At 41.9% G+C, this 26,652-nt stretch overlaps 1 protein-coding gene across 1 annotated transcript in view; it reads left to right on the forward strand.

Annotated features, from left to right (window-relative positions):
• The window catches only part of PEX7 (peroxisomal biogenesis factor 7), an 83,922-nt gene that overhangs the window by 50,375 nt on the left and 6,895 nt on the right, over positions 1 to 26,652 (forward strand). Inside the window, exon 9 of the mRNA XM_008176882.4 lies at positions 10,451 to 10,550. Within this exon, the coding sequence (XP_008175104.1) occupies positions 10,451 to 10,550 (100 nt within the window). The remainder of the gene's footprint in view (positions 1 to 10,450; positions 10,551 to 26,652) is intronic.

Below are 26,652 nucleotides of genomic sequence, written 5' to 3' on the forward strand. Positions count from 1 at the left end.
ACTTACCGGTGAGTGCAGGCCTGACCGCTTCTGAAGTCCTCAGGGAAGTGGGGGCGGGGCTGGGGCGGAGCAGGGGTAGGGGCCCTAGGGAAGAGCCAGAGCAGGGGCTGGAGCAGCACCCAGCTGCGCAGGGCACTAGGAAATTTGGGGCACCAAATTTCCTGGTGCCCTACACAGCTGCGTACTTTGCGTATGGGTAAGGATGTTCCTGCCTGTAATAGATCCATAGATCAACTCTGGCTGAGTTACTGAGGTCCTCAAATCAAGATTGAAAGACTTCAAGTTACAGATAATCCACTATTTACACTAGTTTAAACCTACAAATGACCCGTACCCCGTGCTGCAGAGGAAGGCAAAAAAAAATCACCCAGGGTCTCTGCCAGTCTCACCTGGGGGGGTGGGGGTGGAATTCCTTCTCAACCCCTAATATGGCAGTCAGTTGGACCCTGGGCATTTCAGCAAGACCCAGTAGCCAGACACCAGTAAAGAATTCTCTGTTGTAACTCAAAGCCCTCCCTATCTAGTGTCTCGTTACCGGACTTCGGGGATATTTGCTAGTAGCAATTGCAGATCAGCTATATATCAGTATAGGCAGTCTCATCAGACCATCCCTTCCATAAATTTATCAAGTTCAATCTTGAAGCCAGTTAGGTTTTTTTTGTCCCCACTGCTCCCCTTGGAAGACTGTTCCAGAATGTAAAGCACTTTAAGATAGTCATGCAATACATTTAAATAAATGAAATGAAACCTGTTAATGATCTCCTCTTAAAGTCAATCAATGCAGAAGTTCTCAATACTTCTTCAGTTAAAATTTCTAATGTGCTCAAAGCCACTAAACTTGTAGTAGTATTGGCTTACCTTGAAACACTGTGCAGAGATGATGTTCGCAATAAAAGGGCTTTCAGTTGGATATATTTAATCCTTTGCAGCAGAGGCATACATCCATAAATACACTCTTAAAGCTGGCCCGATACCAGCTTAATACCTTTTTTAAATTTATCAAGCCTCCGGTTAGGTGCTGGTGTGCAGTGTCTGTGCCTAATGTGTTGGGGAGCTGGAGCAGTTATTGTGAAATGATGCCAAAAAAACATAGAATACTGATTTCAGTAAAAGCTACAACTGACATTTTAAAGATGAATTTTGATGAAATGACAGTTTATAAATGGGTTCATCTCAATGAGTCCTGGAAAATTTCATATAGGGCGATGTGTGATTTCTGGTATTTTAAAGACTCAGAATGTGATAAAACTCCTCTTTAATTAATGCTGAATTGTTCTGACATCTCTCAGAAAGAAGCTATGGGACCAGAAGACAGTTGAGTTTTGATGTAACGTGTTAGAGATGGGCAAGAATCAAACCGCTACAGCCAAATACTCAGAACACTGATGAAGCTCAGATCTCAGTCTGAACTTTGTAGCTGGCCTTTGTTTATCTAACAGCCTAATCTGAAGTCTTGATCCAAATCTGAATTTTGTGGCTTAAATTTAGTGTTGTGTATGATTTACACAGAAAAATAGGAGGTGGTAAGTACAGTAATAGTAGTAGTTACAGTTTATATTTTGATTTCTCATGTCACCTACATGTATTTAGCAGAATATTGTGTGCGCACACAAATACATATGGGCACACTGTTCTGCCCAGTACATGTAGGTGTCATGAGAAATCTTAAATTACTAGTACACTTCCCACCTCCTATTTTTGTCTGTCTAGATTGGCAATGGGGTTGGTGGATGGCTGTCTATCTGTTGATTATAATACGCATATTCACTATTCCTTTCTAATGGTTTATCTATGTTATGAGCATGCACAGTCATTTTGGTGATATTAGCAAGTGATGCTGCTGCAAACGCTACAGACTTACTAAAAAGTTAGCACACATCTGTTTGTGCACAATATTTTAGATCTTTCATTTGTCTCTACATGGACTTGAAACAAATATTTTAGTATGGAAGTAAACATTTTGGCACACACACTCACATGTAACATTTGCTTAACTGATGTAAATACCATGGACATCTTCCTGCCTATACATGATGCTATTCTTTGAGGTAAAGTTTGTTACAGTGACTGAGGTGGAATCTCTTTAAAACTTGGAAAATGCTGGCTGTAGACAGTCCTCATAATATAGTTCAGTAATTCAGCCTCATAAGTAGATAGGGGATCGTCAGCCATCTGTGAAAATGAAATTTCAGTGAATGGCCACTATAATAATATAGAAAAATACAATCCAGAATGCTTGTATTTTCTATATTCTTCTGTTTCCTTAAATATTTTTAATTATTAATAGCCAGCTAAAAACTGACAAGTGGAGAAGATTTTATAAGTGAGGTTATTTCTGAACTATACCAACATCTGAAATAACCTTTCTTTTGGCAAGTGTATCAAACTTGCTTGTACAAACAAAAAAATTAGGGGGGTTTGTTTTTGTAGCTGTTACATCTGTATTTGTGATACAGATAAATTTAAACCTTTCACTTAGGCTTTGTCTGCATTAGGAAAATGATTTTGTTTCAATTAAGGGTAGAGCAGGCTTTCTGTAATGTGTATTTGAAGAAATTGGGAGTGTTAACAGGCATAGGCTACAGTGTTTTCTGTAGGCCAGAGAGACCCAGCTCTACATTTCTGTTTTACTTGACTTAATCAGTTCAACTGAACATATTGATTATTTTTTTGAGAAAAGAATGGCGCATAAACCACCCACCCCGCTGAGCCTCAAGCAACTTCACCTGGACCTCCCTGCAGAGCCCCATTTCCCCTGCACCCAGAACCCCCCAACAAGCCCCTGTGCATCCAGATCCCCTACTGAACCACCTGTACCCAGATTGCCCCACAGAGAACACTCTCACCACACATCTGGATCCCCCCACACTAAGCCCCTCAACACTTGGATCCTCCCAGGCTGAGCCTGCCCACCCACACCTGGTACACCTGGCGCAGAGTGACAGGCCCAGCCCTTGTGCTGGGGCAGGGGCAGCCTCACTGCCAAGTCCCTGTCTGGGACTGCAGCCTGCAGGCTGCAGGCTGATCTCCCACCTCCATGCAAACAGTGGCATGTGCTCCCCACTGCCATGCTAGAGCTTCCACATATATATAATGACAAAATTTGCAGAACTTTAAAATACTGTGCACAGAATTTTTATTTTTTTGGAACAGAATTCCCTCAGTAATAGCAGGAAGCCCTCTATAGGAAGGTGATGGTCTGCCAAATGGAAGCATTTCTCACTGTGTTGCCAGAAGCATTGTTTGCTTCTGCAGAAGGCTGGGATTTTTTGTATGACAGACTGTCCATCAGTTGGCGGAGTACATTTAGCAACAATTAATGCCTTCCCTCGTCTGGTGGAGAACTGCTCGGTTTTCCCCAGTACTACAATAGGCATGGTTTTAAAAGGCATCATCAGAATGTTTCTGCCAATATCAAAATCTATGCCAGTTTGGGACCTAAACCTGGTGCTGTTCATGCTCATGAACCCACTATTTGAGCCCTTGACCACCTACTCCCTCTGCAGTTATCGATGAAGGTAGCCTTCCTCATGGCTATATCCTCTGCCAGGGGAGTAGGTGAGCTTGGGGCCCTTATGGTGGACCGGCCTTATTCAATCTTTTACAGGGACAAAGTATCCCAGAGATTGAACCCCAAGTTTATCCCCAAGGTTCCCTGTGACTTTAAGTTGAACCAGACAGTTCACCTACCTGGCTTTTTACCTGAAACCTCACAAGAATAGGGAAGTCAAGAAACCCCACTTACTGGCTGTATGCAGAGCTTTAGCTTTTTCCCTAGGCAGGGCAAGGCCCTTTAGAATGTCTCCAAGGTTATTTGTCTCCACAGCAGAGAAGATGAAAGGAAAAGCTATGTCTTCCCAAGGACTCTGAAAATGGCTTTCCAGTTGCATCCTCCTCTGCTATGTGATGGCAGAAGCCCCTCCTCCTCAGTCCATCAGGTGCCTTGCAAGGAATCAGACTTCTGCAGATTTGTAGAACTGCACCTTAGGGCTCCATTCACATGTTTACCAGGCAATATTCCCTCATTCAAGTCTCAGAGAAGGATACTTCCTTTGGCTCAGAGATCCTGCAAACTGTGGTACAGAGATCTTCCTCACACCAACCTCATTGATGAACGTTTCTTGGGACCAGCCCTCCAAGAAGAAAGGAAGGCTACTTGCTTTAGAGTAACTGTAATTCTTTGGCATGTGTGGTCCCTATAAGTATTCATGACCCGCCATCCTTCCCCACTGCTTTGGATATTTATTTGATTCATGGTAGAGTGGAACTGGAGATGCAGATGGTCAGTCCTGCCCCTTTTTTTTTTTTTTTTTTTTTATGGAGATATCCCATCTCCTAGAACTGGAAGGGACCTTGAAAGGTCATTGAGTCCAGCCCCCTGCCTTCACTAGCAGGACCAAGTACTTATTTTGCCCCAGATCCCCAAGTGGCCCCCTCAAGGATTGAACTCACAACCCTGGGTTTAGCAGGCCAATGCTCAAACCACTGAGCTATCCCTCCCCCCTTATGCCCTCAGTTTGGAGCATGAGGTGTAGGGTATAAGCATGGACCAGCAGACACTGCTATTGAAGAATTTCCGGTGCCATGCACACACAACACATGCACACCCATGGTGAATACCCATGGTGACCATGCATCTCAAAGAACTCCTGTCACTATATGTACGGTAAATGACTTTTCTTTTCCAGGGACAGTGGAGGATGCACTGTAACCCTTCCCTCACCTCTGCCCTAGCTGTGGTGTCTTCATGCTGCTCCAGCAGCTGCATGTTTGTGCTGGTGATGATGCTTGAAAAATGAGTGTGTGTGTGTAATGTTGCATGTGTCGAGATGTCTACAGCACCCCTGAAATTGTAGTCTGTTAAGAGACAGGTTTTACAAATTATAAGAGCAGGAGAAAAGTTTTCATTACTAATTGTGTGTGAATACTCATAAAAACCCTTTAAAAATAGTCTGCTTGCAGTGTTTGCAACCTATATACTGAAACGTGCTAATGCATGAGACACAGATGTAACTGATGAACTATTAGAAAAAGTGACACTGAGTGGGTTATACTTATTGTCTAAGAATAGGAAGGTGCAGAAAGTAATCAAACTGCACAAATACTGAAAAGTAAATAGGGTCTTAAAATTCTTTCAATTTTAATAATTGAAGGTGCTGTCACTACTGTGTAAGAAAATATAACAATTTTAACTTGTGTTCCTTAACTTTATTTAGCTTCTAAATATTGTTGAGGCTTCATCTTTTCTCAGATATTCAAGGTCAGAATGTGACTTGGTTAAATGTTATCTCAATAAAAATAGCACAACATGCTTTAAACCTTCAAAGCATGAATTAATTCTGTGAGATAGGTATTATTAGTATTATGATTATTATTATCACCATTTTTACAATTGGGGAAAGCTGAGCTGCAGAGTTCATCATCATCATTATGTTCCTATTACGCCTCTGGGTTTAGGGCAGTGACGAAGCTCCTCCACTCCTGTCTGTTTCTGGCAAGTCTTTCAATGGTTCCCCAGCTGTGCCCAAGGTTTTTCAGCTCGGCTTCCACAGCTCTTCGCCATGTTGTTTTCGGGCGGCCTCATTTTCGCTTGCCCTCAGGTGTCCATCTTATTGCTACTCTGGTATGGAATCAGTTTCCATCCGAAGCACATGACCGATCCATCTCCAACACCTCCTGGCAATGATGGTGCTCATATCCTTTTGGCTGCACTGTGTCAATAGATCTTGGTTTGAGATTGTTCTGGGCCAAAAGATACGGAGGATTTTTCTGAGGCAGGTTGTATGGAATGAAGACAGTCTGGACATGTCATACTTTCTCATTCCCCAGCATTATGCACTATAAAGTAGTGTTGAAAGTACATGATGATTTCCAGACTGTATTTACACTCCTGAAGGTGTTCCTGGCTTTATTGATTTTGTTCTGGATGTCCTGGCTTGTTCCACCATCCTGGTTGATGGTGCTGGCCAAGAATGTAAATGTTTCTACATTGGTGAGAACATAATCCTCTATCCGGACTGGTGATGGTGAGGCAATATTAAAGGTCATGATATCTGTCTTATTGCGATTGATTTTCGGTCCAATTTGCTGGATGAATGCATTGAATCGAGTTGTTTTTTCTTGTATGTGGTGTTGGATATGTGATAGGAGAGCAACATCATTTGCAAAGTCCAGGTCTTCAAAGGATGAGAAGAGTGTCCATTTAATGCCTCTTGGCATGTCTTCTGTTGTACACCGCATTACCCAGTCGATGGCAATGTTAAAGAGGATTGCAGACATGACACACCCCTGACATACTCCGGTTTTGACTTAAAAACTGAGCTCACTGTGATCAACACTGCATGTAAAGTTGAAATAAAAGCTTTTGATGATGTTGATTATCAAGGAATTCCATATGCCTGCAGAATGCGCCATAGGCTGGTCCTGTGAATGCTATCAAAAGCCTTCTCAAAGTCCATGAAATGTATGTAGAATTGCCGTTGCCATTCTAAGCACTGTTCTATTATGTTTCGTAGAGTGAAGATCTGGTCTGTGCATCCATGCCCTTTCCGAAAACCAGCTTGTTCTTTTCTGAGAACGCTATCAACTGCTTCTGATATATGCTGGACTATGATCTTACACAGTACTTTGCCTGTCACAGATAAAAGTGTGATACCACACCAGTTATTACAATCACGGAGAGTTCCTGTCTTTGGTTTCTTCACTATAAACCCCTTGGTCCACTCATCTGGCACTTTTTCCCTTTCCCAGACTGATGTAAATAGAGGGGATAGATGCTGCTAATTTAGGATTTACCTTGAACAATTCTGCATTCAAGTTATCCTTGCCAGGAGCTTTCTCATTTTTTTAAGGATTTGATGGGTTGAATGATCTCTTCCTTAGCTGGGGTGTCTGTGTTGATATCAAGTTCTTCTTCTGCCTCGTGGATGATTGCTTCCTCTTTAGGTAGCTCCCTGTTCAGCAATTCTTTGAAATGCTCTGTCCAGCGCATTTCTTGTTGTTAGTAGGTGTCCTTGTTTGTTCCTGATGAGTGTTTGTTGGTGTCTGCCGTTTACCACTGATAAGCCATGTCATTTTGTAGACGGTTCCTTGTTCACCACAAACAGCTGCATCCTCTGCTTGTGTTGCCAGATTATCAATATAATGCCATTTGTCCGCTCTCACAAGGCATTTGACCTCCCGGTGTGCCTTGCTATACTGCTCGTGGTATTCATTCTTCAGGTTCTGGGATTTTGTGTCTAAAACTTTTTTCTTCAGGGCTCATCTGGTTTCTTTGGCATTCCCTGAGCTGGGTGTAATCCACTCCTTCCTTCTCTTCTGCCTGTAGCCTAGACAGGCTTCACTGCTCTGTTTATAAATTGCTGTTACTTTGTCCCACTTCTTGTTGATCTCCTCATCTGCATTCCCTCCTCTTCATCAAGGTCTGCAAGTGCTTGAAACCTTTTCTTTAACTGCAGAACGAAGGCTTTCTGTATTTCAAGGGACTTTAGCTTGTCAATATCATAACGTCTATGTCCCTTGTTTGGTGGACCCACACTTCTCAGTTTTAGCTTGATGGAGGCTGCCACAAGGTGGTGGTCGCTGCCGACATCTGCACCTCTTCTCACTTTCACATCTGTCAGTGAGTGTCACCATTTGCTATTGATCATGATATGGTCAATCTGGTTCTTATTTCTGCCATTTGGAGAACACCATGTCAGGTTGTGAATTTCATGATGTTCAAATAGGGTTCCACTGATGACTGGGTCATTCATATTGCAGAAGTCAACAAGCCTTTCTCAGTTTTCATTCATTGTGCCACACTGATGTCTTCCCATTGCTCTGTTGTTGTTTGTGTTGTCCTTACCGACCTTGGCATTCAGGTCTCTCATGACAATAGTTAGGTCTTAGCGTGGTACTCTAACTCCGCCTGTAGTGTAAGGTAGAATTTGTCCTTTCCTTCTTCATCACTGTCATTTGTCGGAGCATAGCACTGAATCAGGGTGATATTATTATGTTTCCCTTTCAGTCTGGGTCTCATAAGTCTGCTGCTGATGAATTTCCATTCAAGCAGGGAATGCTCCACTCTCTTCTTCAAAAGGATGGCAACACCCCCATAGTGTTGTCCATCATCCCGTCCAGAAAACAGCAAAGTTTCTCCCGAGGCTGTTGTTAATCTTCCTGATCCCGTCCATCTCCTCTCGCTGACACCCAGGATGTGTAAGCTGTAGCGTCTCATCTCTGCTGTGACCTGAGCTAACGTCCCTGTTTCGTACATTGTCCATACGTTCCAAAAAACAAGTTTTGTTTTTGTCTTGGTGTTGAGCACTTCAGTCTTCATGCCAGTGTCTTCCTTTCGGCTTTCACCACTGGCATTCATACAGGTCATTGACTCCTGAAGGCCATCGCACACAGTAATGGTCGATTTCTCCATCACGGTTTCCGTAACGTATTTTGTTTTTTACGGGACAGGTTGTTAGCCCTGTGCCTAACCCCCAACCTGGAGGACCCGGGTATCTGTTTTGTCCGGCCTGTCCCCCACAGACCAATCCGGCATGTTTGAACCTCCCAGGAGCAAAAAGGCCCCACCGACACAGACTCTGGGGATCGTTAGAGCACGCAAGCTGCCCCGCCACGACAAAGCATGGACACTAGAGGACAAGAGCTGCAGAGTTATTTGCCATTTATCATCCAGTAAATTGCTACCAGCCAAGGTTAACTCAGGAGTTCATGGCTCTAAGTTCTATACTCAGGCATCTAAAGTTCATGAGTAATCCTGTGTTTAGGATATATTTATATTCAAGTAGATCTGTTCAGAATATCTTCCTTAATTTCTATGAAACTTGCACTGGATTGTAAGGCTCTGAAATTGTATGTTATATGTGATCTTTTGCTGACATAATTTTGTTATGTCAGCAAAAGATTAATACTAACTAGACTGTCCTATTATTCTTTAAAAAGCTTTTAGCTCAGGTTTTGTTTTAATTTCTTTCCACATAAAATCTACAGCTCCCTCTGAATCTTAAATTTGAACTAAATTTAAAGAGAATGCAAAATGAACACAAGGAAGGCCACCACTAATTTTTAGAAGCTACAAGACTTGCTTCCTTATCTGTTTGAACAGACAAATTTAACAGTGAAATTGTTCGTTCTGTGCTTAGACGTTCTTTTGCTTCCATTTCCCTGTAAAATGAGCTGTTTATATTGCCTCTCTGGTACTAGGAAGATGTAAAGAGGGTTGTTGCTATGGCTTAGCCATTGTGTCGATACCACTCTGCTCATTTATTAAGGAAATAACAGACAGGTTAAACAAACTAATTCTGTTAGCTCCACTGTTTGCTGTTTACCTGAATAGATCTGCTGAACCTACAGTCCTTTCTGTGTAACTAGCCCTGATGATTATTTATCTCATTCATTATTATCAGGTCCACTAGGAAAAAAAAACAGGGGTGTGGCATGCCTATTGTAGAAAAACATAAGAATATCTCTGACTGCTGTGGGAAACTGTAATGTGTATAGAGACTGGCACTAGGTGCCAAACCACAATAGCCCAGGAAACCCTGCAGCCCCTGGGTTTTGCGGCACATTTTTCCCCTGTAGACAATACCGCAGAATCAAAGAAGTTTGACACTTTTTATTATTTTTCTGTCCTCATTATAATTTAGAGTCCCTCTCAATTTAGTCATCTGAAAATTTTATTAACATACTGAATGCATTTTTCCAGCGCACAGGTAGCAATCTTTATGGTAACCCATTAGACACTGCTTCCTATATTTTGCCTATTATTACTAATTTTTACTGCTTATATTATACCCAGTATGGTTCATACCGTGTTTTGGGGAGTGACTGGGGTTAAAACCGTAGAAATAGAAGAGTTTAGAATTACTTTTTTCCCAAAAGTTTTAGATGAGTGAATTATCAGTGAAATTAAAATTAAGTCAAATCATTTCCTTTACTGTATAATTCAATTAGAAAAATGCAATGACATATTGTGTTTTATAGAAGTCTGCTCCCAAATAAACCTGAGGTCAGGAGCAATCAATGTTTATAACCCATTTGTAATTTTCAGTAAACAGACAGCCCCACATCAGACAATGCAGGGAAAAAAAATTGAGTTGCCCTGAAGTGTGTGTCATAGATATAACTTGGCAGATATTAAGAAGAATTGGATCTTAATAAAGAAGGCCAGCCTACCATTTTTTACAGATTATCTGTAGGGCAGATCATTGGTGCCAGCTCTGTTATCTCAGTTTCCGTAATGGGATAAAGAACATGGTTTTCCTTAATAAAGTCCTTATTTATGTAGATCAGGAGAGGGTTTTGCAGAAATGGGATTAATTATATTCCTTAAGTGGGTGGGTTTGGTTTTTAAAAGGTTCTGGCAGCATCAGGCATATCAGTATCCTGCCTTATATTTTTTAAATGCCCTTTCAGTTACCATCAATGTTTGGTTTTTTGTTTCTTTCTGTAGATTCTGGGATTTTTCCAAGCCTAACCCCTTGCTGGAGACTGTGGAGCATCATACAGAGTTTACATGTGGACTAGATTTAAGCCTTCACAACCATGGTCAGGTAACAGATTAGATGATTTTATGTTTCACTTGTCTATTACAGCCAATACAATCACAGCTGAATTGCAGACTCCATCATGAGCAGCAGCCATCGGTTTGTAGAATGCCTCAGGCAAAGGATCTGGCTGAATGCAGGTTAAAATAAAACACATGTAGTTCCATTTTTATTTGAGAAATGATTACTTGTCTGTGAATGGGGCTGGGAAGAAGTTGCAAAAGCAGACAGAGTTGAAATCCATATTGATTGCAGGTGGAAGCAAAAATTACTTTGATTTGGTAACGAGAGTACTTGAGAAGGTGCCAGGTTCAGATCTAGGGTTCAGATCTGCTTAGAGATGGGCCAATCATTAAATATTAGAATACTAGAACTGAACTTCTCCAAAGTTCAAGAATGCTAGGATGTTGCCTTTTGCTTTAAGCCCACCTCTAGAGGAGACCAAATACATGATTTTAATTATAGAAATCCCAAACTTTAATGTCCTGGGGGATGAGATTTAGTAAATCAAGGCTAATCATTTGAGTATTGATTGTCCTGGGATTACTTGAGTCTACATCTGTGTAATAGTTTAGCGGCTAGAGTAAAGCCAAGTAAATTCACCCTTTGGCAGTGGATAATATATACATATAGATGGCATTACATTTAACTGCTCCTGAGTTTGTGCAACAGAAAAAGGGAAGTGATGGCTTATAGGTGACTCATATGCTTTGTATGTATTTGGTTTTAATCTATCGTGTGACATCCAGCTGTCATAGCAGTGAGTGCTGAAATAAAGAAATATGTATAATGAAGTCAAAATATGACTAAGAAGTAATTGAAATAAATCTTTGAAATGCACATGCAGAGAATCTCAGTGGCTTCCAGTTTGACTATCTGTTGCCTCTCTCTAGCTTCCACTTTGAGCCTTTTCTTAATAATCTAAAGATTTGGAATGTGTATCTAAGAGCAATACTATTAGTACAGTTGTAGTTGTTTAAGCCAAGAGAGTGGGTGAGCTGTAGTGCAAATTGTATGAATCAGTTTGCTTTGTCAGAAACATTAAGGATACAGGGTTTATTTAACCAGACATGATTGGATTTTTTTACCCCCAGGTTGTATTTAGATCTCTCCGTGCTGAAATAATTGAAACCTGATTCTGTTTACTGTACAGCTGAGGCAGGTACAGCATGTTGCCTACCGTGCACAAATCAAATCAAAATGGTATTCTGATATATAATAAACATTATTTCTCCCAATATCCAAAATATGCTAGACCAAACAGTGAGCTGTTATTACCCTGTACAGATGTCTAGGTCATCTAACTTCAAATAACTTTTTTAGATCATAGTAGGGGAAGGCTCATGGTAATTGAGAGAAATATGCAAGATGAACAAATAGAATTCCCCCTTAGGCTCAGACTACACTAGGTTTTTACTTTTCGTTTACAAACTGTGTTTAAACATCCCTCCAACTAAAACAGCTTCTGACATGGTGTGGGCAGCTAGTGTCAGGGTAGGTCTACACTCAAGAAACTGCGCCGCTGCAGCATTTCCCAGCGGCGTAGTTAATCCACCTCTGCGAGAGGCGGTAGCTATATTGATGGGAGAAGCCCTTCCGTGGACAATGATGTAGTGATATCTATGTATGTTTGTAGCATAGACCTGGCCTCAGTGAGGCCAAATGGTTTTAAATGTTTTAAAACCCATGAAAAGATTGGGTAGGGACTTTTATTATAGGGCCTCTTTCCCATACAATACTGTCCTTCCCTAGTTTTTTTTCTGCTCATAGTCCTAGGGCTCTTTTGAGGCTCACCTGGGTATATATTTAGACACCATTTAAAGGAAAGTGTCCTTTAGACTTGAATTCAGACTACACCATGGAATCACCTATGGTTGTTCCAAAACTCAACAAAAACATAGTAGCAAATTGAGTGGCTGTGTCGTTTGTCTATACAGAGTTCAATGGGTCTGGCTTCAGAGGAGGCCTTCTGGCATATTCTATTCTAGAGTGGGACTTCATTGTTGAATACCCGTGCACGGGGTGAATTTCACCTATAATGAATAGTAGTACTATACATAATGGAAATAAGGCACATCCTACAACCATATCATGTTCCAACTCATATCATATGGTCCCTCTCTTCTTCTTTGGTTGATTTTTGTATTGTGATAGCTCTTAGGAGCTCTTGTGATGAACCACGATCCCATTGTGCAAGGTGCTATACAAAAACAGACCGAAAAGACAGTGGTGAGCCCATCTGAACTAGCTAAGGGATGTGCCAAATGTCATTTTGTTGGGGTAGATTGTGCCAAGGCAGTTGAACAGTTGAGCTTGTGGCAGGTTATATCAACTAACAGGGGAGATTCACACTATGTAAGTCTTTCAAAGAAGTAGCTGTTGCCACCAGGGAAGTAATCTTAAAACTTGTTAGGGGGCAGCTTGATTGAAAATCAACAAAATTTTGTGTTTTGCAATTTGAGCTGGACGCTGCGATCATGAATTAGTGTTTAATCAGCTCTTATTTGTGTGACTCAGAAAATAGCCACAAATAGCAAAATTTAAAAATACAGCTACATTGAACATCCAATTCATCTTGTCATGACACTGAAATTATTTCTACAGGAGTATGAAGAAATAAGAGGAATATTACTTTGCATATCATAAATTGCATGAAATTGTGGACTTTTGTTGTTCTAAAGCTGCCTAATGCTCAAGGCAAACATGAGAAAAATGAAAGCCCTGGATTTGTTTGAAAGCCTTTCTTCATTTCTATGCCTACTTATCAGGTCCGCTCTGCACACCACAGAGAGCACCCAGTGCTGTGTGTAAATGAATGCTTTCTATTGAGCAGGTTCTTTCTTTGGCGGCTGTCTGAGAACAGGATGAGGATTTTAAAAGCGTTTTGGGGGGAATCCCTTCAGCTTCTCTTTACTGGATCTGTGAACTATGAGCTGCAATTAGTTTCCAAAATTGCAGTCCTGTGTGATTTTTAAAAGAACAATGGTGGTAACCATTTTCAAGCACTGATTACAGGAAGAATGTGTTAAACATATTTGACAGCAACATATCAAATCAGAACAGGCCGTTTACAATGTACAGTGCTGAAAAGTACAACCTGGGGTTTAAAAATGAATATGAAGAGGAATAAAAACACAATACTCCAGTTTGATTTGTCATCTAAATGCAGGATCAGGCCTGGAATTTAAAACAGCTTGCATGCAACAGGGCACACAGTGTATATGCTTGATTTGCATACTTGTTTATTATGGTGGCATGAATAATCATTGTGATTCTGTATACAAGAGGATAGATGTCAAGTGGCTACTTGTACTGACAATTATGCATTTGTGCAATTCGAAGAGGTGTGGGAGCCAGATTCTCTTGTTTACTCCAGACCTTTTGTGCTGTTGCTGCTGCATTTCCACAGTTGTGGATTTCCCCGACACAGGTCAGGTGACACAGATCTGGTTCCTCTTCCACCCACTCAGTACCTGACATAAGGAGTGTATCAAGATTGAGAGATACATGGTCAGAGTGCTGCTGTGCTCCAGCTAGAATGTGGCTGCTTAAAAGCCATAGCTAGCCTATGTTGATTATGCTTAGAGGTCTGGCGAAGAATCTGGGCTTGGGTCTGAAAACCTTTCAGCTGAATGGGGACACTGTTGATCACGTGACACAGAGTAGCGTTTTTTTCCTGGTATTCATTTTCTTTCCTTCATCCCTCAGGCTGTTGTGCACTATACTACACACCAGCTGGCTGCATAGGTGCCGCCCTCCTCTCCAGAAAAGGGCTTGCATTTCAGTGGGATTGTTTGCTTATAATTTGTGAAGTGCTCTGGGCTCCTGCATAAAGGGCACTATACAAATAATATTCTGTAAATGTCTTCTACATTGTGGGACTTGAGGTGCAATATTTAATTAAAAAAAAATCAGGACAAATTAGAACATTTGTGGAAGTGACATTGTCAGGTTAAAACAAGCAGGCCCAAGTCATGACGGCGAAAAGGCATGTGACAGCAGGGTGCAAAGGGAGCAGCAAGGTCAGAGGAATGGGCATATGAAATGGGAAGCAGGTAGATATGAGAACTGGAGATATAGAATAGTATTTTTTTAAGCATTTATGAAAATGTTACCCATATTCACGTGGTGAATTGTGGGTGCTTCTAGGAGGTTGAATTTCATATGGAAAGAGAATCAATGAAGGGGTCAGAGAGGAACTGGCATGGTCAGAGTGGCACAGAGAAGTTCTGATCCATTTTAAAAGAAGTCTTCGAAGAAAAAGAGAACCCTCCCTACCCCCTGTGCAAATACTCCCTTTGTCATCTCTATCAGATGGAGGAAGGCTCAGCCGCCACCAAGTTTCTCCCCTTTGCCAATGAGAGAATGGATGGAAAAGCCCTCTGCCAAATATAGCTATCTATAATACACAATCCAGGGTATCTTTGGCTCTGTGTGTGTTGTTATATGTATCTTACTCTAATCTCTCTTCTCCAAAGAATGATTGGGTTTTTGAGGCAGGCTACAAAATTACTCCCTTTCCACTGGCCTATATGTAAAGTGGGCTCCATTATAGCTAGGGAGTGAATATCCAGCCTGAGCTTTGTAATAGTTTCTGTAGAAGGTGGGGTCCATGTAGCTTGTTAGGATTGCCACGCTGTTTTTGTTTTTAAACTCCTGCAACTTTCTGTGGATGCGCATGCAGCTTGATGGTCAATTCCTCACAATGAAAAGACACCTGCTTATTTTGTTCTGTCTTTCACTGGCAACGATATCTGAATGATGCTTACTGTCGGGCATAAGGCAGTTTAATGTATGTGATGGTGATACAGTTATTTGCTGTCTTAGATGGCACTGACTCTCTGCAATAAGAGCATATAATAGTTTCCCTCAAATATTGCCCCGTATCTGTATAGTTATAAGGATTTCAAGATCCCTGTAAATTCCACTATAAATGCAGTTTTATTGATAACTTCACTGAGGAACAACCCCAAAATGTAGGTCAGTACCCCGCACTGGCAACGAATAAAGGCCATTGGAGGCTGTAAGTCTCACCTTTTTGCTCACTGTGTCATGGATGACATAGAGTAGAGGTTTTCCCTGGTGTCCATTTCCTTTCCTCCATCCCCCAGACTGTTGTGTAGGTACAAGTTGTCTGAATGGGTTACTCCCTCTACTCCAAAGCGTATTTCAGTGGGATGGTTTGCAAGTGGCCTCCCTACCAGCCACTCAGAATGGTTCAAGCCACTCAGCCACGTTCAAGTGTTTCAGTACTTATGGATGGCTGAATAATGGCTCTTTTGTAGAAAGAAGGTCATTTTTTTAGGACCAAATATGAATTTAAATGGTGTCTTCAGTGGAGATGCTGTATTAGGTGTTCTGTTTGTATTTACACAAATCCTACTCTAGTCAGAGGCATTAACTAACTGTTGTAAAGCTGGAATTGTGTATTGTGGAAATTTTACTGGAAGATGCATAAACTTCCTTTGCTCCTTTTTTTTCGTTTGGTTGGTTTTTGGGTATTTTTGTGTCTTGTTTGTTCTTTCTTTGTACACATAAGTTATGGAATTTAGATGTTCCACATGACTGTTGAAGCTATCATGCCCCTAGAACAGGGGTAGGCAAACTTTGTGGCCCGAGGGCCACATCTGGGTATGCAAATTATATGGCGGGCCACGAATGCTCATGAAATTGGGGGTTGGGGTGGGGGGGGTGAGGGCTGCAGCTGGCAGGGTGGGCTCTGGGGTGCAGGAGGGTGGGACTGGGGGTTCAGAGGGTGGGAGGGGGATCAGGGCAGGGGCTTGGGGCACTGGAGGGGGCCGGGGCGCAGGCTCTGGACGGTGCTTACCTCAAGCAGCTCCTGGAAGCAGTGGCATGTCCCTCCTCCAGCTCCTATGCGGAGGCGCGGCCAGGCAGCTCTGCGCACAGCCCCGTCCGCAGGCTCCGCTACTGCAGCTCTCATCGGCCTTGGTTCCCGGCCAATGGGAGCTGCAGGGATGGCGCTTGGTGTGGGGGCAGCGTGGTGTGGGGGCTGCCCCTACACATAGGAGCTGGAGGTGGGACATGCTGCTGCTGCTTCCGGGAGCTGTGCAGAGCGGGGCAAGCCCTAGATCCTGCTCCCCAGCAGGAGCTAGAGGGCTGGATTAACCGTCTGAAGGGCCAGATGCGGGCCTTGGGCTGTAGTTTGCCCACCCCTGGCCTAGAAACATTTCACTGACTATATCTTTCCTCCCTCTTATGGCCGTTCTCAGCCACTTCTTTATACCTCTCAAGGCATTCCAGGTAAAGTTTTACAGTTTGAAATTCCTTGAGAGAAAAAGATCCCATTTTTTGTTTTAATTTGTGCATGGATTTCTTGGCTGGCTTTCTTAGTTGTTATGAATGTTATTGGTGAATCCCTTTGTAGGCCTTTGCAAACATCCCTTTTGTTTGGGTAAAATTCATCCTTGTGCATAAGGAACCAGTGCAAGGCAAGACCTTATGTGCAACTTGCCCCCCCACACACACACACCAGGCTGCAAAAATGAGACTTAAGTGGTACATAGGCCTTGAGCTGGCCCTCTGACAAGGGTAAATTTCACCCTTTGTCATTTCCTATTTTTAAAAATTCTTGGTACACCGCTACCTTGATATAATACGAATTCGGGTATAACGCGGTAACGCAGTGCTCCGGGGGGGAGGAGCTGCGCACTCTGGTGGATCAAAGCAAGTTCAATATAACACGGTTTCACCTATAACAGGGTAAGATTTTTTTGGCTCCTGAGGACAGCATTATATCGAGGTAGAGGGGTATTTTTAAACTGTCCCAGTATAGGTAGTCTTTCACCTGTGAAGTGGAAGGGTTAATATCAGCACATTAGACCTGAGTTTTGTGAAAACTATAGTTGCTACAGCCATAATAAAGTTCTGTGAAAGCTATAATGTCACTATTCTGGAACGGACTATCATATCAGCAGTCAAATATTTTCATCTCTTTGATTTTAAAGTGTTATGAAAAGTGACTTCACGGATCACCTTCTTCTTCAACAGATTTTTCACCTTGTATGTGTGTTCAGAGTCATCTGATTTAGTGACTTAAAAGCTCTGACTGCTTTTTACTTTGGTTAACCATGCTGAACCAACACAGCAGAGAGTAAACTGGCTTCTGATTCTTTAGCAAAACTGTTTGCTTAGTGCCAGTGAGTTATACCTGTGCAACTCGATGGAAGACAAATAGGGTTTCATGAAGAGAATATTTGGCCTGTACCACTGTTAATTACTGGTGATTATTTAAAAAAAAATGAAACCTTACTTGACTCTTAGATACAAAGATGGAGATTGCAGGGCTGGTGTTTAGGAAGCACGTTGTTTTGCTTGTAAACTGAATATATTTCATATGGAGTCACTGAGAAACAATAAACACAGAATCCCCACAGTGCCACTTTTAGAGTGTCATATGTCAGCATAGAATGGCAAATTAAAGTTTGGATTAAACCTTTCCACAAAACTGCATTGATTTTATCAGTAACTAAAGGATGGACTTGGTGTTCTTTAAAATAGCTCTTTAAAGATTCCTTTCTTTAAGCTATCTAACTTTGCGAGAGTGCATCCATTGCTGAAAATAGTTTTGAAAGCCCTCTGCACTTCACTGCCAGACTTGTCTTTAAGACCTGCAACTCAGGCAAATTTAGACAGCATATCCTTCACCAGAAAGATGTAATAACTGTTGTGCTTAGAGGATTGTTTCAAGTCTACAAAATCAGCTCCCTGTTACATATTCCATATCAGATCAACAAAACAACAGCCTTCTATCTTTTGAAATGGATCCTAGCCAGTTTGTATAATGTTCCAGAGACTTGATCATGAAGCTAGTCAGTTTCTGTTTTCAGCTCAGTGCTTTGTGACACTTTTTAATGGTCTGAAAAACAGGAGCAATGCCCCCCTCCAAATCTTTTCCCTTCTTGGGAGAGTAATACATTTCTTTAGCAATGTCTGGGACATTGCTATTTCTGGTCAGTATATATAATTTGAATCCAGATCTATGTAAGAACTTCTGGCCAATTTTTAATTCCGTATTCATCACAAATGATTATACAAATTAGAAACAATGTGTAGGTTGAAAAATACCACACACAAACTCGAATGCTTGCAAATGAATGTTTTTTATTTTATTTTTATTTTTTTTACAAAATTACAATATGCACCTCTCAATTTATGCATGAGGGTAGGGCTCAGTTACAGTTCATCTCTGATGCCTCTTGACCAAGAGTAGGGTCACAGTAATGCTTGGGGCTTTCTAATCCAAGATGGAACCCCTTGTTATTTTAAACCAACAGATCCATACCTCAAACCCAGCAGGTTAAGAGCATAGGGGAGAGGGTTAGTGCCACATGGCAAGGAACTCCCTGGTACGTAGCAGTGAGTTTCAGTTTGCCTTACCAGCCCAGTGTACTCCAACTCACTGTTATCATAACCTGCATCTCAAATGGGTCATGTGAAGTATTGTATGCGAACTGGTGGCACACAGGTGATTTAATATCATTGTGAAATGTATGTTTTAATGTTGTGTGAGGAATTATGGATACTCACTAATATTGTGCTTTAAAGTCTGACCAAAGAAAGGGAGAAAAACCGGTTTTCTCTCAGACAGGAGGGAAGACAGCTATCTACCTGTCTCCAGTGCAAATTAAGTTTGGTGGAATCAAAACAATGGAAGTCATACAAATCAGCAAGGGGATAGGAAGTCAAGGGGATGAGAAGAACAGCATGAGGTCTTCCTATGTCTGGGGACAAAACAACAAGTTTAGGAAGATATAAGAAGAGAGAAGAAGCTATCTCTGCATCCATCATTGGACAGACACTAGGGGCCAAAGCTCTTGCAAGCTGAGAAAGATGGGCCCTTCATTCAAGGGGGTTGAAGTCTCTCAGAATTGAATATAAGTAAAAACTCAGCTTAGACAAAGATCTTTCACCTAGGAAGACCAGGGAAACCAGTATTTTGTACTTCTGTGGAAGGGGCCTGACTGGGAGAATGTTAGCCATATCTGGAAAAAAAAATTGGTTTTTCCACCTCTAAGGCAAACCAAACCAACCAGACAGAGAGGACTTTGATTTTACCCGACTGGCTAACCACAAGTCACACAAGCAATTGCTTTAGACACTCCAGTTTCCCAGTATCACCACCAGTGCCACTCGTTATGGGGACTAATGGTTATGAAAACCAATGCCCCAGTAAAAGAAAAAAGGTTCTCTCAATCCCAAAGGACCAACCCCCAGACCAAATCAGATCTTACCCACAAATCATGCTGTTGCCAATCCTTTAGAATCTAAAATCTAACGGTTTATTCATAAAAGGAAAAGGATATAGATGAGAGCTAGAATTGATTAAATGGAATCAATTCCATACAGTAATGGCAAAGTTCTTGGTTCAGACTTGTAGCAGTGATAGAATAAACTGCAGGTTCAAATCAAGTCTCTGGAATACATCCACAGCTGGGATGGGTCATTCAGTCCTTGGTTCAAAGCTTCAGTGTAGCAAAGTCCCTCCAGAGGTATGAAGCAGGATTGAAGACAAGATGGAGGAGCTGCAGCAGCCTTTTATAGTCTCTTGTCATGTGGCCTCTCTTTCTTTGTTCCAAAGACAAGCAATTCGGGCACATGGCAAGAAAAAACCTTACAGTTCTGTCCATAGGCATGTTCCTTAGTAAGGCATTTGATACGGTCGCGCATGATATTCTTATCGATAAACTAGGCAAATACAATTTAGATGGGGCTACTATAAGGTGGGTGCATAACTGGCTGGATAACCGTACTCAGTTGTTATTAATGGTTCCCAATCCTGCTGGAAAGGCATAACGAGTGGGGTACCGCAGGGCTCTGTTTTGGGACCGGCGCTGTTCAATATCTTCATCAACGACTTAGATATTGGCATAGAAAGTACGCTTATTAAGTTTGCGGATGATACCAAACTGGGAGGGATTGCAACTGCTTTGGAGGACAGGGTCATAATTCAAAATGATCTGGACAAATTGGAGAAATGGGCTGAGGTAAACAGGATGAAGTTTAACAAAGACAAATGCAAAGTGCTCCACTTAGGAAGGAAAAATCAGTTTCACACATACAGAATGGGAAGAGACTGTCTAGGAAGGAGTACGGCAGAAAGGGATCTAGGGGTTATAGTGGACCACAAGCTAAATATGAGTCAACAGTGTGATGCTGTTGCAAAAAAAGCAAACATGATTCTGGGATGTATTAACAGGTGTGTTGTGAGCAAGACACGAGAAGTCATTCTTCCGTTCTACTCTGCTCTGGTTAGGCCTCAGCTGGAGTATTGTGTCCAGTTCTGGGCACCGCATTTTAAAAAAGATGTGGAGAAATTGGAAAGGGTCCAGAGAAGAGCAACAAGAATGATTAAAGGTCTTGAGAACATGACCTATGAAGGAAGGCTGAAAGAATTGGGTTTGTTTAGTTTGGAAAAGAGAAGACTGAGAGGGGACATGATAGCAGTTTTCAGGTATTTAAAAGGGTGTCATAAGGAGGAGGGAGAAAACTTGTTCACCTTAGCCTCTAAGGATAGAACCAGAAGCAATGGGTTTAAACTGCAGCAAGGGAGATCTAGGTTGGACATTAGGAAAAAGTTCCTAACTGTCAGGGTGGTTAAACACTGGAATAAATTGCCTAGGGAGGTTGTGGAATCTCCATCTCTGGAGATATTTAAGAGTAGGTTAGATAAATGTCTATCAGGGATGGTCTAGACGGTATTTGGTCCTGCCATGCGGGCAGGGGACTGGACTCGATGACCTCTCGAGGTCCCTTCCAGTCCTTGAATCTATGAATCCTACATACCTTGCTGAGTCACTAGGTGTATCTGCCTTCTTTCAGTGGGTCAGTTGTATAGCTGATGGTCCTTAATGGGCCATCAAGCAGGCTATGCAGTGCTGATGCCAAATTGTCTGGGGTGTCACCCAGAAGCATAGCATAAGTTTGAAATACAGACAGTATAGAGCCAATATTCATAACTTTAAATACAAAAATGATACATGCACCCATATATCATAATCATAACCAGCACATCACAATCTTGTCTTAGACACCTTACCAGACCCCCTTTATACAAGATCTGGTGCCACTACAGGACCTTGGCTGCAACAATGATCCATATGGTCCCAGTACATAGGGAGAAGGTGACCAGCCCTCTGTGAAGAAAGAAGTAGTTCCGGACTATTTAGAAAAACTGGACGTGCACAAGTCCATGGGGCTGGATGCGCTGCATCCGAGGGTGCTAAAGGAGTTTGCGGATGAGATTGCAGAGCCATTAGCCATTATTTTTGAAAACTCATGGCGATTGGGGGAGGTCCCGGATGACTGGAAAAAGGCTAATGTAGTGCCCATCTTTAAAAAAGGGAAGGAGGAGGATCTGGGGAACTACAGGCCAGTCAGCCTCACCTCAGTCCCTGGAAAAATCATGGAGCAGGTCCTCAAGGAATCAATTATGAAACACTTAGAGGAGAGGAAAGTGATCAGGAACAGTCAGCATGGATTCACCAAGGGGAAGTCGTGCCTGACTAACCTAATTGCCTTCTATGATGATATAACTGGCTCTGTGGATGAGGGGAAAGCAGTGGATGTGTTATTCCTTGACTTTAGCAAAGCTTTTGATACGGTCTCCCACAGTATTCTTGCCACCAAGTTAAAGAAGTATGGGCTGGATGAATGGACTGTAAGGTGGATAGAAAGCTGGCTAGATCGTCGGGCTCAACAGGTAGTGATCAATGGCTCCATGTCTAGTTGGCAGCCAGTTTCAAGCGGAGTGCCCCAAGGGTCGGTCCTCGGGCCGGTTTTGTTTAATATCTTTATTAATGATCTGGAGGATGGTGTGGACTGCACTCTCAGCAAGTTTGCAGATGACACTAAACTGGGAGGCGTGGTAGATACGCTAGAGGGTAGGGATCGGATACAGAGGGACCTAGACAAATTAGAGGATTGGGCCAAAAAAAACTTGATGAGGTTCAACAAGGACAAGTGCAGAGTCCTGCACTTAGGACGGAAGAATCCTATGCACTGCTACAGACTAGGGACCGATGGCTAGGTAGCAGTTCTGCAGAAAAGGAGCTAGGGGTCACAGTGGACGAGAAGCTGGATATGAGTCAACAGTGTGCTCTTGTTGCCAAGAAGACTAACGGCATTTTGGGCTGTATAAGTAGGGGCATTGCCAGCAGATCGAGGAACGTGATCATTCCCCTTTATTCGACATTGGTGAGGCCTCATCTGGAGTACTGTGTCCAGTTTTGGGCCCCACACTACAAGAAGGATGTGGAAAAATTGGAAAGAGTCCAGCAGAGGGCAACAAAAATGATTAGGGGTCTGGAGCACATGACTTATGAGGAGAGGCTGAGGGAAGTGGGATTGTTTAGTCTCCAGAAGAGAAGAATGAGGGGGATTTGATAGCTGCTTTCAACTACCTGAGGGGGGTTCCAAAGAGGCTGGTCTCAGTGGTGGCAGATGACAGAACAAGGAGCAATGGTCTCAAGTTGCAGTGGGGTAGGTCTAGCGTGGATATTAGGAAACACTATTTCACTAGGAGGGTGGTGAAGCACTGGAATGCGTTACTTAGGGAGGTGGTGGAGTCTCCTTCCTTGGAGGTTTTTAAGGCCCGGCTTGACAAAGCCCTGGCTGGGATGATTTAGTTGGGAATTGGTCCTGCTTTGAGCAGGGGGTTGGACTAGATGACCTCCTGAGGTCCCTTCCAACCCTGATATTCTATGATTCTGTGATTCTAAGAGATGGAATGGGGGTGGGGAGAATCAAGGGCAAAACTTCCTTTCCATTCTTGTCCAATTATGGGCTAGAAGAAATGGTCACCTGTCAAAATAAGTAGCAGGACTAATAACCATCTTTATTAGCTTCACCAAACTTCCATCCCCTGTGTACGCAAGAGTGCTCAGGACCCTTTACAGATTTTTCATCATAGTATAAATAGCTCAAAGAATTAAGAACAAAAAGACAGAAGAAATGGTACCTAGAGAAGAGGATGAAGGAAAAGTATTGCAAATAGGAGTGAAAATGTAGCTACAATAACTTTTTTTAAAACCTGTTGTAAAAGAAGAAGTGATATATTTCTTCTTGAAACTCAGCAGGGCAGAGACAAATGTTTAGAGCTATTTCCATCCTTGAGTGGTCACCATGTAAGAGACAATTGCCTGTCAGCCTAAGATTTTACTGGAAACCCTGGAAGGGTATCTAGTGATAATCACTTCTGCCCTCCTGACTGTTGTTCAAAAACTTATTCAACAGTGGCATCGACATTTCTTGCCAGGGTAAAGAAAGTAATTGTATCTGGAACCTAATGAAAATACAGTGTCATTATCTAGATACATGCATATCTTGCTGAGTTTCAGTAAGCGCTTTATGTTTTTGCAGTTTTTAGTTATTTTCTGAAAAATAGTACTTGGTTATTGGGCTTGGGCGTTTAGTGCCACCTTAGAGTACAGCAAAAATCAACCACTATCTTGAAGGATTTTTCCTCTTTTCTTGATCCTAAACAGTAAAGAGACAGTATGTCATCTAGGTAATTACACTAAGCTGAATGGATTGCCCTAGGGTTCTGGAAAAGGTCTCCGTCTATTGTAAAGCAAGGCTGTAGTGATGAATAGAAGACAGAGGACCTGAAATAGATCAGCTAGAGGGACAACTGAAATGGCTGTGATAAATAAGAATATTGGTATTAAATGAGTTGGTGGAAAACAGCATTACTATCAGACATTAGGATAGACACTTTAAAGTGAAACAGTCATCCCGTGTTTTAGTAGTCAAACTATGAATTTCCAGTGAAGAATTAGTTTTCTGAGACTGTATCTGCACAATTCATATTTTTGGCTTTATATTGAAGGGGAATAAAGCAATGTCCAGTTCGATTTATCTGCTGCAAATATATTTGCCTATTCCAGAAAATTACCTGGCATGATATTTAGACTGCAGCAATAATAAAAGTACAGTACACTCACTTATGCACTGGTGTTGCAACTTCACTGCTGAAACGAGAGGACTAGAGGCCATTGTGACAGGGTCCCCCGGGTGCAACCTGGACTGTGGGACAGCTGAGTCCTCCAAACCCACCAGCCTGAGCTGTCTCATGCTATGAGCTAAGATCAAGCTACAAGCCTCTGACAGGCACTGCACTTACATAGCCATCCACAGGCAGGGACACACCCGGCTGAGTTACATAAACGATCTCCCAGCCACTCATGAGCTTCAGCCAGTTCCCCCAGCTCCAGCCCTACACCCCAGAACTGCACCATCTTGCACTGGTCAGAAGCCTGACCAGTGTAAACTCTTTACTTAGTTGGCCACTTCTTCATAGGAAAGTGGACATGCACTTCAACCAAAAACAAACTGTTTTAGGTAAAATATAAAACATATTTATTAAATACAGAAAGATTTTAAGTGATTATAAGTAGCAGGCATAGAGATCAAAGTTGGTTACTTAAGAAATAGAATTTAGACTGCATTTCTATTTGTAACTTTAACATACTAAGCAAGATTTGAATCAAGAAGTTTCTCATCCTAAGATCAGATATTACAGGCAGATTACAGTTCCTCAATACTCAGACTGGTCCCAGGCTGGAAGGAAGTGCAGTCTCCCTAGTTCCAAGTCTTTGTCTTCCAGGTGTTGAGATGGGGGTGGGGGAGAGGACAAGTGATGTTACTGACTCTTTATACCTTCTTTCAGCTGCTAGAAAGATACTTGCTGTGACATGGGGATCAGGCAGTTCCCATTGGTCAAGCAGTCTCCATTGTGTTACATCCCTTGTCTAAAGAGCCTCTGGGATAGTGGATTCTTTGTGATCAACACCACCAACGCCTGTCTGACCCTCCTTTATTGCAACTGAAAGGCTGGCTGTGGGCATCTCCCAACCTCACAGCATGTTTCAGTAGCACATATAGCAATACTTCATAACTTCACATACACCGATAGCATATACAATCCAACAGGATATTCATGTTCAGCAGATCAAGACTTTCAAAATGACACCTCACAAGTTATATTTTGTACAAAACATATCATTATATGACAGTGGTGAATATGGCGGTTCCAGGGTGCTACTTTGAGGTACAGAGTGCCACAGACATTAACAAATGCATCCATTTTGTTAAATTGTGTTTGCATCGTGTAGTTGTAACAGTAATGGCTAACAGATGGGAACATTGCCACTTTTGGGGGGAGCTGTCTTTTTCAGCTGCATCCTTCCCTGAGCAATCAGCATTCAGTGGAATATTGTTATTTTATAATTAACCTTTAATTATTCCATTTCTCTCTATGATTTGTGATGGCAAAAAAATTGATACAAGAGAACTGTATATTCCAACACATAAGCAATAGTGGTGTATTTGTCAGGTGTTCTGCAGCATATCTGTACAATATTAATGAAAGTGTAGTGAAAATAGCTGCCCAAAGCTAATTATTTGTTTTTTTAAAACGGTCGGAAGAATAAAAAACCCCTGCCGTTATACAGTAGCTTTCACCAAAAGATCAGAGCATTCTGCAGACTCTACCTACCGATATACAAACTTGATCCAGGTCTGTTGGATTGAAGGCAAAGCTATTTCAGCAACATTGTACAGTAGCTTTGGGCTGAAAATGAATAATACTTTATATTTAAGCTTCTTGTGAACGGTCTGCAGTTTTGAACAGTGGCTCAAATAATCTCTTCATATACAATAAGATTACGTTCTATGGAATATCCTATTGAATACTGTTCTAAATAAGAATTAGATAAACCTGTATAAAAAATATCAGTAAGGTGGTGGTGGTGGTGGTGGGGCGGTTAAATACTAAAAGAAAAACTTGGAGCACTTCCAAAATTATTGGGATATCTCCAACTGTGCACTAGGTACTTGCACAGTCACCAAATCTGATAGAGCTCATATTCGGAGTTATTCCTGTTCAGTTAGCACAAACACATAAATTGTGGTTGAAGTTGCATTAAAAGCTTGATCAAAATTATTGTTAAATCAATTGTGACAAAATATTTTAGATTGTGTTGGCTTTCCCTCCCACTTAGGTTATAAAGCCATTGGCTTTATACAAACAGATTCAATAACCAAGGGTTGTATATTCACATTCTCACCAGATATTATAGTACTATTAATA

Source organism: Chrysemys picta, chromosome 3, assembly GCF_011386835.1.
Source record: "Chrysemys picta bellii isolate R12L10 chromosome 3, ASM1138683v2, whole genome shotgun sequence".
Lineage (NCBI taxonomy): Eukaryota > Metazoa > Chordata > Testudines > Emydidae > Chrysemys > Chrysemys picta.